The sequence below is a fragment of the Hoplias malabaricus genome, chromosome 5, assembly GCF_029633855.1.
Source record: "Hoplias malabaricus isolate fHopMal1 chromosome 5, fHopMal1.hap1, whole genome shotgun sequence".
Classification (NCBI taxonomy): domain Eukaryota; kingdom Metazoa; phylum Chordata; class Actinopteri; order Characiformes; family Erythrinidae; genus Hoplias; species Hoplias malabaricus.
In genome coordinates, this window is record NC_089804.1 from 604848 (window position 1) to 618273 (window position 13426).

The window sequence follows — 13426 nt, forward strand, 5'->3', positions numbered from 1 at the left end:
CAGAGTGTATAGTGTGTTTATGTGTGTGTGTGTGTGTAGAGTGTATTGTGTGTGTGTACCTTGGTGTCTGAGGGAGGATGGAGACAGGGAATCCAGGAGAGCTGACAGTCCCAGTCCTGAACTGTCCCTGTGTGTGTGTGTGTGTGTGTGTGTGTGTGTGTGTGTGTAATGTGTATACCTTGGTGTCTGAGGGAGGATGGAGACAGGGAATCCAGGAGCGCTGACAGTCCCAGTCCTGAACTGTCCCCTGAGCTGAAAAGGACACAGTGAGAAGAATAATTCAGATATTTTTAGTGTTATTATGATGTTTATGTTTATTGTCTGTTCATTGTTGTCTGTTGATTGTACACTACTCTGTGTATCGTGTCTTGGGTTTAGTTGTATATCATTGTTTTGCTGTTTTCAGTCATTTATTTTGATGTTGATTTTATCTTTTAATTGTGAAGCTGTCTGTTAATAAAGGCCTTTATCACCACATTGAGTACACAGTAATGCCTCTCTGGCGCCCCTCTGTGTTCAGGGGCTTATTCAGTGATGTATTAAAAGAGGAGGAAGGAGAAGTTGGAGCGTTTTGTCCTGAGTTTCAGAGGTAAACGTTGCGATACGCAGTGGTCTTCCACTGTGACACTGGTCACTGCTACAATATTAACTCAGCGCTGTAACTGGTGCTAAAGGTTCGAATGGAGCTCCAGGTTTTAATGCAATATTAAACATTTCCTCGTAGAGAAATGAACTCAGGTGGCGTTGTTCCCTTCACATTAAGGTGCCAGTGAGTGCCAGTTGGAATATTCTGGCCTTTACTGACCGTTTCAGTGCAGGACCTATTAAAAATAAGGAACCGGTTGAGTCCCTTCACCCAAAAGATTCAGTCGAGAAGAAACAGTTAAAGAATTACTCACGGAGCCACAGTGACATCAGAAACAACAGCAGCACCATCAGCGTCAACAGGGACAGCAGATACTGCCGATACACCCTCATCCTCACACACACAAAACTACACAAGCTTCAGTATCACTGCCACCATACTGACCATAATACTTCACACACACACACACACACACAACCATCACCGTCACCAAATAAATCTATACAACTAAGCTCACACACACACTAACTCTCTTACTAATATCTCAGTGTTTGAGGTTAAAGTCCTCTCTAAAATGACCTTTGACTTGCAGCACACACACACACACACACACACACACACACACACACACACACACACACACACACAGAGTAACATTGCTGACAACCTCAGCCTGAAGGAGTGTATCAGTGTTAGTTCAGTGCTGTCTCTTGTTTCTGAAAACAGAATGAGAGTCACAGCAGGGAGCGAATGTAATGCTCCTGGAGTCAGGCTTGAGACCAATGGAGAAACAGAGACATTTTAGAAGCTCAACTTTTATTATGGAAAAGAGACAAATAATTTAAAGCACTTTGTACAAAGCTCAGAGTAGAAAAGTTTTCTCAGGAAAGGCGCTCTGTCCGAGTTCCAGGCTCTAAATTCTTTGTGTTGTTTAAATTCTTTACTTGGCCTCAGATAAAAATGGAGAAAAATCCCCAAAATGGTCCTTTTACAAACAGACACACACTATCTCTAACTGTAGACTGATGCCCCCCCCCCCCCCCGGCGTTAGGGATCCCCCCTCGGTCCCCCGGTGTTAGGGGTCTACGAAGGACACCATGATGTAGCGAGTGCCGTTTGTGGTGGGTAATCCCTCGTGGAAGTGTGTGAGACGTCCAGGGTGCATTAAAGACCAGCCCTTCCTCGGAGATTCAACTTTACAGTTGTACCTCAAAAAACGGGAGCCACCGCCCTGTAACACACACACACACACACACACACACACACACACACTGAACTCACTGCAGAAATGTGTTATGTCCCAAAGTCTGTTGTGGAGCTAATCATCTGGATTTATGCTTTGTGTGTGTGTGTGTGTGTGTGTGTGTGAGAGAGTAAGTTAGTGTGAGAGTGTGTGTGTGTGTGTGTGAGAGAGTAAGTTAGTGTGAGAGTGTGTGTGTGTGTGAGAGAGAGAGAGTGAGAGAGAGAATGAGGACAGTGTGAGAGTGTGTGTGTGTGTGTGAGAGAGAGTGAGGACAGTGTGTGTGAGAGAGTGTGTGTGTGATAGAGAGAGAAATTTAGTGTGAACATGTGTGTGAGTGTGAGAGAGAGTGAGGACAGTGTGTGTGTGTGTGTGAGAGAGAGAGAATGAGGAGTGTGAGAGAGTGTGTGTGTGTGTGTGTGTGTGATAGAGAGAGAAAGTTAGTGTGAACGTGTGTGTGAGTGTGAGAGAGAGTGAGGACAGTGCATGTGTGAGAAATTTAGTGTGAGCGTGTGTATGTGTGAGAGAGTGTGTGTGTGTGTGTGAGAGAAAATTTGTGTGAGCGTGTGTGTGGACAGTGTGTGTGTGTGTGAGTTAGTGTGAGCGTGTGTGAGAGACAGGACAGTGTGTGTGAGAGTAAGGAAAGAGAGTGTGAGTGTGTGTGTGTGTGTATGAGAAAGTTTGTGTGAGAGAGTGTGTGTGTGTGTGTGTGAGAAAGAGTGTGTGTGAGAGAGAGTGTGTGTGTGAAAAAGTGTGTGTATGTAAGTTAGTGTGAGCGTGTGTGTGTAAGTTACTGTGAGCTTGTGTGTGTGAGAGAGAAAGTTAGTGTGAGCGTGTGTGTGTGAGAGAGTGTGTGTGTGTGTGTAAGTTAGTGTGAGCACGTGTGTGAGAGAGAGAAAGTTAGTGTGAGCGTGTGTGTGAGAGTGTGAGGACAGTGTGTGTGTTATACCTGGTAGTCCTTTCCTTTGTTATTTAAAGCGATGTTGATGGTAAAGGTGGAGGAGTCGTGATGCGGACGGAGAGACGGCTGCTCGTCTGGACGATAACGAACTACGAAGTTCATCACAGCTTTACCCTGTCTCACACACACACACATATAAAACATGCATTTACATTGGTGTTAGTGGAAAGCACTACATTAGCGTTTCTGTACATACTCTCAGTGTACATAGTGTGTGTGTGAGTCAGTGTGTGCTGGGGGTTACCTTGGGGTAGTACCCGGGGTACAGTTTCTCTGTAACTGGGGCGATGATCTCCTGGAGGAATTTCAGCCACTCTTTCTCAAACTGGATCTGATTCATGTGAATATCCACAGTGGGAACGTTCTCATAGCCCCCCGTCAATCGCTCGTCCTGGACAGAGAGAGGGTGAGAGAGTTACCTCCACCTACCCCCAACCCTACACCACCCAGTCTCACTGACTCTTACCCCTACACCACCCACTCTCACTGACTCTTACCCCTACACCAAACACTCTCACCTACCCTTACCCCTACACCACCCACTCCCACCACTCCTCCACCTACTGTCACCGACCCTTACACCTACACCACTCCTCCACCTACTGTCACCGACCCTTACACCTACACCACCCCTCCACCTACCCCCACCCCTACACCACCCACTCTCACCGACCCTTACCCCTACACCACCCACTCTCACTGACTCTTACCCCTACACCACCCAGTCTCACCGACCCTTACCCCTACACCACCCAATCTCACCTACCCCTACAGCACCGACCCTTACCCCTACACCACCCACTCTCACTGACTCTTACCCCTACACCACCCACTCTCACTGACTCTTACCCCTACACCACCCACTCTCACCGACCCTTACCCCTACACCACCCACTCTCACTGACTCTTACCCCTACACCACCCAGTCTCACCGACCCTTACCCCTACACCACCCAATCTCACCTACCCCTACAGCACCGACCCTTACCCCTACACCACCCACTCTCACTGACTCTTACCCCTACACCACCCAGTCTCACCGACCCTTACACCTACACCACCCACTCTCACCTACCCCTACAGAACCGACCCTTACCCCTACACCAAGCACTCCCACCACTCCTCCACCTACCCCCACCCTACACCACCCACTCCCACCACTCCTCCACCTACCCCCACCCCTACACCACCCACTCTCACCGACCCTTACCCCTACACCACCCACTCTCACTGACTCTTACCCCTACACCACCCAGTCTCACCGACCCTTACCCCTACACCACCCACTCTCACCTACCCCTACAGCACCCACTCTCACTGACTCTTACCCCTACACCACCCAGTCTCACCGACCCTTACACCTACACCACCCACTCTCACCTACCCCTACAGAACCGACCCTTACCCCTACACCAAGCACTTCCACCACTCCTCCACCTACCCCCACCCTACACCACCCACTCCCACCACTCCTCCACCTAACACCACCCCTACACCACCCACTCCCACTTACCCCTACAGCACTGATCTTTACCCCTACACCACCCACTCCCACTTACCCCTACAGCACTGATCTTTACCCCTACACCACCCACTCCCCTTACCCCTTCCCGTACTCCACCTACCCCACCAATCCTCCACCTACTCCCACCGTACACTACTCCTCCACCTAACACACCCCCACACCACCCACTCTCACCTACCCCTACAGCACCAACCTTTACCCCTACACCACCCACTCCCCTTACCCCTTCCACCTACCCCTACAGCACTGACCCTACCCCTACACCACCCCCAACCCCAAGTCACAGTGTAGAACCGAGACTGACCTGGTGTCGTCCCCCGGACCACTGTCCGAAATCCTCCATGGTCTCCACCAGGTCATCACACATCCGCTCGGAGAACACGGGGAACCAGTAAACGTCAGGACAGGGCTCCTCCACCACGGCCTCTCCGTCCTCAAAGATCTTCGAGTAGTTCTCATGAACATACTTCTCCCTCCAGTCCTACAGAAAACACCCGCCCTGAGAGCAGTAAACATACCCGCCCGGAGATATGTGTGTGTGTGTTTGTGAAACAGCATGGGTATGGGTGTGTGTGTGTGTGTGTGTGGTGTGTGAAACAGCGTGTGTGTGTGTGTGTGTGAGAAACAGCGTGTGTGAGAGTGTGTGTGTGTGTGTGTGTGAAACAGCGTGTGTGAGAGAATGTGTGTGTGTGTGTGTGTGTGTGAAACAGCGTGTGTGAGAGAGAGAGTGTGTGTGTGTGTGTGTGTGAAACAGTGTGTGTGAGAGAGTGTGTGTGTGTGTGTGTGTGTGTGTGAAACAGCGTGTGTGAGAGAGTGTGTGTGTGTGTGTAAAACAGCGTGTGTGAGAGAGTGTGTGTGTGTGTGTGTGTGTGAAACAGCGTGTGTGAGAGAGTGTGTGTGTGTGTGAAACAGCGTGTGTGAGAGAGTGTGTGTGTGTGAAACAGCGCGTGTATGTGTGTGTGAAACAGTGTGGGTGTATGTGTAACAGCGTGGGTGTGTGTGACTGTGTGTGAAACAGCGTGTGTGTGTGTGAAACAGCATGGGTGTGTGTGTGTGTGAAACAGCGTGTGTGTGGGGGTGTGTGAGAAACAGCGTGTGTGAGAGAGTGTGTGTGTGAGAAACAGCGTGTGTATGTGTGTGTGAAACAGTGTGGGTGTATGTGTAACAGCGTGGGTGTGAAACAGCGTGGGTGTGGGTGTGTGTGTGTGTGAAACAGCGTGGGTGTGGGTGTGTGTGTGTGTGAAACAGCGTGGGTGTGGGTGTGTGTGTGTGTGAAACAGCGTGGGTGTGTGTGTGTGTGTGTGAAACAGCGTGGGTGTGGGTGTGTGTGTGTGTGAAACAGCGTGGGTGTGGGTGTGTGTGAAACAGCGTGGGTGTTGGTGTGTGTGTGTGAAACAGCGTGGGTGTTGGTGTGTGTGTGTGAAACAGCGTGGGTGTTGGTGTGTGTGTGTGAAACAGCGTGGGTGTTGGTGTGTGTGTGTGAAACAGCGTGGGTGTTGGTGTGTGTGTGTGAAACAGCGTGGGTATGTGTGTGTGAAACAGCGTGGTTGTGAGAAACAGCATGTGTGTGTGTGTGTGTGTGAAAAAGCGTGTGAGAGAGAAACAGCGTGGGTGTGTGTGTGTGTGAAACAGCGTGGGTGTGTGTGTGCGTGAAACAGCGTGGGTGTGTGTGTAACAGCGTGGGTGTGTGTGTGTGTGAAACAGTGTGTGTGTATGTGTGAGAGAAACAGCGTTGGTGTGTGTGTGTGTGTGTGTGTGTGTGTGTGAGAAACAGCATGGGTGTGTGTGTGAAACATTGTTGGTGGGTGTGTGTGTGAGAAACAGCATGGGTGTGTGTGTGTGTGTGTGAAACAGCGTGTGTGTGTGTGTGAAACAGCGTGGGTGGGTGTGTGTGTGTCAGAAACAGCGTGGGTGTGTGTGTGAAACAGCGTGGGTGGGTGTGTGTGTGTGTACCATGGGGTTGTCGAATATCTGCCACATGTCGGGGTGCAGTCGGCTGATGTTGTAGTTGTTGGTGTTGATCAGCCTTCCAAATTCGTATCTATTTGACACAAACATAAACACACCCTGCAAGACACACACACACACCAGATCTCTTTATTATGGAAATGAAGAATAATAATATGGTGTGTGTCAGTGAGTGAGTTGTGTGTGTGTGTTGTGTCAGTGGTGTGAGTGGTGTGTGGGCGGTGTGAGAGGGGTGTGTGTGAGTGTCTGGTTCTGACCTGGTCTCTGACGGTTCGACAGAAAACCATGTCCGGGTCCTGACCCTCCTGGTAGAAGAGAGACACCCCGCTCAGACGAGAACGCAGAATGTCTCCACGGATCAGGAACACCTGAGTTATATACGGGACGTTCCACACTCCACTACAGCAGAGAGAGAGAGAGAGAGAGAGAGAGACAGAGACACAGAGAGGTCTGAAAGGTCTCATCCAGAGTCATTCAGGGCTAAAGTGTGCATGTGTAAAGGGTTAGGTTACTCTAGACTCAACCTCTCTCTTTCTCTGACACACACACACACAGAGGAACTCACATTCGTTTGGCCTGTACAATGTCTATGTAATCCTCAGAGCGAGAATAAAACCCCTCTGGACTCAGAGCACCCCAAAAATTAGACCACAACTTTCCATGACGAGACATCATCGGAGCAATCACAGACCTGGGGGGGGGGGAGAGAGAGAGAGAGAGAGAGAGAGAGAGAGAGAGACTTTTGACTTTCAACACACCTTTAATACAAAATTATATACAAATAAAACCAGTAACCAAGTTTAAAGACACAACTAATTGAAATAAGAGAAAATAGAACATAAATAAATAAATAAATAAATCCAGTCACAGATTCAACACGAAACCAGCCAGACAATCGGGTTCACAGAGCAGGCCCCCAGCCCCCCACACGGCAAAGAAATAGTCCACATTATCAGTCACAGAGTAGTAGCTGAACTCCACAGTGAGCCTCTTCAGAATTAAACCCCTGACCATCATGACGGGGTCAGTACCCCCAGTACCGTTCATTTTGTTTTTCCTGGTGCACCAGATGGCCAGTTTCGCAGCACCGTATAGAAAATTTAAAATCACTACTCTGTCCTTATTGGAAGCTGAGTACTCAGGACCATAAAATAAAAGACCATCAGTAAAAGAGCCTAAAAAGTTCATGCCCCACTCTTTAACCACACCCAGGATGGGGTGTAGCCGGGCACACAGCAAGAACAAGTGGGACAAGGTCTCGGTCTCACCACAGAAATGACAACCGTCCCTAAGTGCGGGATCAATCCGTGCCACGTGTCTGTTTGTGGCTATAATCCCATGCACAACCCTCCACTGGAGGTCACCCATCCTTTTCTCGGTGGGTCTTTTGTACAGGGACCGCCAGCTACGTTTAGGGAAAGCATCAGTTGGAACAACCTCAACCCACCCAGACTACTTCACATCTCTCAGGCTGCGGAGATGGATTGTTTTAACACAAGCCTGGTACAGGGCCCGCTTGTGTAGAACACTGAAAAAACCAAGAGCAGGAGTGTCCCCTGCCCCTCCTGCCATTCCTCCCGGTCCCTGTCCATCACCAGCTCAGGGAACGTGACTTGCTGACTCAGATGTTGTTCCACAGGGGTGCCATCCAGGTACTCACAGGCAGTAGCAGAGAGGTCAGCCCTCAGCCGGTCCAGCAGCTGCTGAGCTAACCGCACCGACCTCAGACCGACCATCTCAGCCAACCGCTCCGCAGGCACCCAGTCCCCACCCCTCCGCAGGTCACGAACCTTAACAAGTCCACTTTCCAGCAGGGCAGTCCTCAAAGCTCCTGAGACCAATTGTAACGAAGGAAAAGAGGCGTTGTGGAACAGTGGTTCCTCAAAGATCCATGCTGAAGGCACTGTGGAAAAAGAGAACAGGCACCATGCCTCCAGCGCTGCTGTGTAAAATAGGGTCAACCCCGTCAAATCCACCCCTTCCAGCAGAAGGGAGAACAGGTGTCGGTCCAGCTCCAGACCATCATCACGCTGCAATAGAGCACAGGCCACGACCTTCGTCGATAATTCCATGTCCCCCCTCTTGCACAGGCAGAGACAGGACGGCTGCTCTGAGCCAGTGTTGTCCCGACCAGAAAAAGTTCACCAGTATTTTCTGGATGTTGTCGATCAGTTGTCTAGGTGGGTTGAGAACAGTGAACCTGTGCCAAAAAGCTGACGCAACGAGGTTGTTCACGACCAACCCACGACCCCTGTACGATAACTGGGGGAGCATCCAGGACCATGAAGACAACCTGGCACAAACTTTCTCCACAACACCTTCCCAGTTCTTTGCTATTGCTGCTTCAGTGCCCAGCCAAACCCCTAAAGTCTTATCCCAGTTAAGTTTAGCGGAGGTGGCCTTGCTGTAAACTTGCAGTGTGTCTTGCAGGGATACAACATCCTGGTCATTTTTTACTATAACTGTGATGTCATCAGCATAGGCAGAGACTTTATATAAAACGTTCATTATATCTAAACCTGACAGTCTTTTCCTAATTAAAATCAAAAGGGGTTCCACTGCAAGTGAGTAGAGCTGTCCAGACAAAGGACAGCCCTGCCATATCCCCCTACTGACAGGAACAGGAACACTCAGACCCCCTCCCGCCTTAATCAGACAGGAGGCCCCTGAGTAGAGCAGTTTCACCCAAGATATAAAAACATCCCCAAAACCAAAAGCACGTAGAGCTGTAAAAAGATAATCGTGATCTACACGATCAAATGCTTTTCCTGGTCCAGGGATAAAAATCCAAACTCTAAATGAAACATCTTTGCAAAGTCACATAAGTCCCTAATTAAAAACAGATTGTCATAGATGCAGCATCGAGGCACACAGTAAGACTGATCTTTATGAACAATCATACACCTTTAAGTCTGTTTGCTATACAGCGGGAGAGTATCTTATAGTCAGAACATAACAGTGAAACAGGTCTCCAGTTCTTTAAAAGGCAGAGGTCTCCCTTCTTCGGGAGGAGGGATAAAATGGCGCACTGACACACTACTCGGGAGCACCTCAGCATCAAGGCCGGCCAGCAGAACCTCGTACAAGTCCCTCCCGAGGATCCCCCAGAAAGCCTTGTAGAAGTCCACCGGCAGACCACCGAAACCAGGCGCTCTCCCAGACGAGAGCTGAGTTACAGCTGCAGTGAGCTCCTCAAACGTCAAAGTCGCATCCAGAACTTGCTTGTGTTGATCATCGAGTTGAGGGAGATCTTCGAGCAGGGTCCTGGAGCACTGCTGATCCCGAGCGCCTGCTGTGTAGAGTTCGGAATAAAAGTCCACAGCCATTCTCCTCACCTCCACCGGGTCTGCAGTGACGGTTCCGTCAGCTTTACGGACACACACCAGTGATTTATGTTGATGAGTAGGTTTCTCTAGATTAAAAAAGAAGGCAGTAGGAGCATCCATGTCCCGCGCCGACATGAACCTGGACCGCACCAGAGCTCCCTTTGCCTTCTCCTTTAAAATATCACTCAATTCCTGTAACTTTGCTGTGAGATCAGCCCGAAGATCCAGTGAATTCTGAAGAATCATGATGTTATGTATTGTAGAGATGTCCTGTTCCAGTTTTCTCACTGCCGCCCTCAGTTTGGAGGTGGAATAGGCGGTGAAGTCCTGACAAAGTTTTTAATTTGGGCCTTCCCCACTTCCCACCATTGCAGAAGGTTCACATAATCACCTTTTTTACCGACCCACTCTCCCCAAAACAATTAAAAATGATCACAAAATGCTAAAAGTGTCTTATTAAAATACCACATTGGGCTGCCAGAGGTCTGAGGAGCAACAGAAAAGACCACAGTACATAAATGATGATCAGAGAAAGAGGTGGGCTGAATGGTAGACTGACTGATCATGTTACGAGCACCATCAGAAATATAAAAACGGTCCAAACGGGCCGCATACACACCCCCTTCAAAAACCCTGACCCAGGAGTACTGTCTGAGAGAAGGGTGTTTTTCCCTCCAAACATCAACTAAATTAAACCCAGATAAAACAGTGGCCAAACGATGAGGCTCTTCCCCGTTTCTGTCGTTAACAAAGTCCAAAGTGCAGTTCCAATCCCCTCCCAACACAACAGTGCCGTCTGAAGGTACAGACTGCAGTAACTGCTCCAGCCTCACAAACAGCTCACCTCTTTCTGCACCTCTGTTTGGGGCATACACATTAATAAAAATAAACACATGATCACAGAGTCTGGCTTTAACCATGAGAAGTCGTCCAGCTACTACTTCATCTACAGACAGAACGTCCACTTTAGTGGACTGAGAGAAAAGAATAGCAACCCCTGCGCTAACGTTCGAACCGTGGCTAAGAAAACATTCCCCTTTCCACCACAGGCCCCACTCAGAGGCTGAGGCGGCATCACTGTGTGTTTCTTGTAAAAAAACATACATTTAATTTCTTAAGAGAAAAAAATTCATGAAAAAGGGCCTGTTTATCTTTGTCTCAAAAACCATTAACGTTTAAAGAGCCCACCCTTAGAAAACCCATGATAATAGAAAAGAGAGAGAGACAGTAATAGAGCAAGAAACAAGCAGAAAGATTAAGAGAGACTCTCTTCCTACGTGTTCCGTTTTCAGACATTTTTACGAATAGAACCACGACACCAGACTTAGCATTATTTACTTTCCTTTTTTTTTAATCTCTGCTCACCTGAGCTGTTACCCCACCGCTCACCCGAGCTGCTACCCCACCGCTCACCCGAGCTGCTACCCCACCGCTCACCCGAGCTGCTACCCCACCGCTCACCCGAGCTGCTACCCCACCGCTCACCCGAGCTGCTACCCCACCGCTCACCCGAGCTGCTACCCCACCGCTCACCCGAGCTGCTACCCCACCGCTCACCCGAGCTGCTACCCCACCGCTCACCCGAGCTGCTACCCCACCGCTCACCCGAGCTGCTACCCCACCGCTCACCCGAGCTGTTACCCCACCGCTCACCCGAGCTGCTACCCCACCGCTCACCCGAGCTGCTACACCACCGCTCACCCGAGCTGTTACACCACCGCTCACCCGAGCTGCTACCCCACCGCTCACCCGAGCTGCTACCCCACCGCTCACCCGAGCTGCTACCCCACCGCTCACCTGAGCACCAGACTCAGTGCCTATATCCACACCACAAACAACCTCCATATTCACCTGACTTTCAACTGAATAAAGAAGACACCAGCACAAAAGTTTCCAAAACCTGAATAACATTCTCCACCAGTTTAGCAACTAGCCGCTCCTCCCTCACAAACACCACCACGGCTTTATTCATCCACGACGCAGCACGTCCTCCACCGTGGCCTGGGCCTGGGGGACGCACCTGAACCCGTTCGCACGGGAGAGAGACGGATTATCGATAACACTAGTGTTAACATGAAAGTGTGAACACTAAGAAAAACACCAGGAGTAAAATGTAACTATAAAAAAGGAAAAAGAGCACAAGCTCAACGCCACACACACCACCGCTCTCACAGACTCCCAGCAAGCAGAGAGAGAGAGAGAGAGAGACAGGAACACAGAGAGTCAGAGAAAGAGAGACAGGTAGAGAGAGAGAAAGTCAGAGAGAGAGACAGAGAGAGTCAGAGAAAAAGAGAGAGAGAGAAAGAGCCACAGACAGAGAACTTAGAGAGACAGATAGAGAGAGACAGAGAGAAGTGTGTGTGTGTGTGTTCTCACTTGTTTTCTTCAATGAGGATCCTGAGTGTGTCTTTGTTGGTCAGAGCCACATCAGAGTCGATACTGAAGAAGTATTCACACGAGGGGTCTCTCCTACATGCCTCACTGAAACACACACACACAATTTGTTCATTATTTCACAAAAAAATTGAACTGTGTATTTTCATTTGTGTGTGTGTGTGTGTGTGTCAGTCAGTACATTGTTGTGAATAAACAAGTGTAAATATGTGTGTGTGTGTGTGTGTGTGTGTCGTACACAGCCATGGTCCTAGCCTGGCCATGCTGCAGGTTCTCCTCTGGTCCAACGATGCGGATGTCAGTGAAAAGCGAATGATGACGATTCCAGAAACGCTCCACATGCTGCTCATGATAAACCACCTATAAACACACACACACACACACATACAAAAATTTATTATTTTACAAATAAATTGTACTGTGTATATTCTTTTGTGTGTGTGTGCGTGTGTGTGCATGTGTGTGTGTATACATTGTTTTGTATAAACAGGTGTAAATGTGTGTGTGTGTGTGTACATTGTTTTGTATAAACAGGTGTGTGTGTGTGTGTGTGTGTGTGTATGTACATTGTTGTAAATAAACAGGTGTAAATGTGTGTGTACATTGTTGTAAATAAACAGGTGTAAATGTGTGTGTACATTGTTGTAAATAAACAGGTGTAAGTGTGTGTGTGTGTGTGTGTGTGTACATTGTTGTGTATAAACAGGTGTAAATGTGTGTGTGTGTGTACATTGTTGTAAATAAACAGGTGTAAGTGTGTGTGTGTGTGTGTGTACATTGTTGTGTATAAACAGGTGTAAATGTGTGTGTGTGTGTACATTGTTGTAAATAAACAGGTGTAAATGTGTGTGTGTGTGTGTGTGTACATTGTTGTAAATAAGCAGGTGTAAATGTGTGTGTGTGTACATTGTTGTAAATAAACAGGTGTAAGTGTGTGTGTGTGTGTGTGTGTGTGTGTGTGTATGTACATTGTTGTGTATAAACAGGTGTAAATGTGTGTACATTATTGTAAATAAACAGGTGTAAGTGTGTGTGTGTTTACATTGTTGTGTATAAACAGGTGTAAATAAGTGTGTGTGTGTGTGTGTACATTGTTGTAAATAAACAGGTGTAAATGTGTGTGTACATTGTTGTGTATAAACAGGTGTACATGTGAGTGTACATTGTTGTAAATAAACAGGTGTGTGTGTGTGTGTGTGTATGTACATTGTTGTGTATAAACAGGTGTAAATGTGTGTGTACATTGTTGTGTATAAACAGGTGTAAATGTGTGTGTACATTGTTGTGTATAAACAGGTGTAAATGTGTGTGTACATTGTTGTAAATAAACAGGTGTAAATGTGTGTGTGTGTGTACATTGTTGTAAATAAGCAGGTGTAAATGTGTGTGTGTGTACATTGTTGTAAATAAACAGGTGTAAGTGTGT

The 13426-nt window shown here is 48.3% G+C and overlaps 2 protein-coding genes across 4 annotated transcripts in view; both read right to left on the minus strand.

The window, feature by feature from the left end:
* The window catches only part of gltpd2a (glycolipid transfer protein domain containing 2a), a 50397-nt gene extending 49343 nt beyond the window's left edge, over positions 1-1054 (minus strand). Inside the window, exons 1-2 of the mRNA XM_066670158.1 lie at positions 900-1054; positions 179-252 (exon numbers count right to left, since the gene is read on the minus strand). Of these exons, the coding sequence (XP_066526255.1) occupies positions 179-252; positions 900-978 (153 nt within the window). The 5' untranslated portion in view covers positions 979-1054. The remainder of the gene's footprint in view (positions 1-178; positions 253-899) is intronic.
* A 341-nt stretch (positions 1055-1395) lies between these two features.
* plod3 (procollagen-lysine, 2-oxoglutarate 5-dioxygenase 3) overlaps positions 1396-13426 on the minus strand; it is a 29962-nt gene continuing 17931 nt past the window's right edge. For all 3 annotated transcript variants that reach the window (XM_066670998.1, XM_066670997.1, XM_066670999.1), the window contains 9 exons: positions 12239-12360; positions 11983-12087; positions 6846-6971; positions 6538-6679; positions 6266-6379; positions 4617-4793; positions 3032-3178; positions 2776-2901; positions 1396-1817 (listed from right to left, as the gene is read on the minus strand). In XM_066670998.1, coding sequence (XP_066527095.1) covers positions 1662-1817; positions 2776-2901; positions 3032-3178; positions 4617-4793; positions 6266-6379; positions 6538-6679; positions 6846-6971; positions 11983-12087; positions 12239-12360 — 1215 coding nt within the window. In that variant the 3' untranslated portion in view covers positions 1396-1661. The remainder of the gene's footprint in view (positions 1818-2775; positions 2902-3031; positions 3179-4616; positions 4794-6265; positions 6380-6537; positions 6680-6845; positions 6972-11982; positions 12088-12238; positions 12361-13426) is intronic.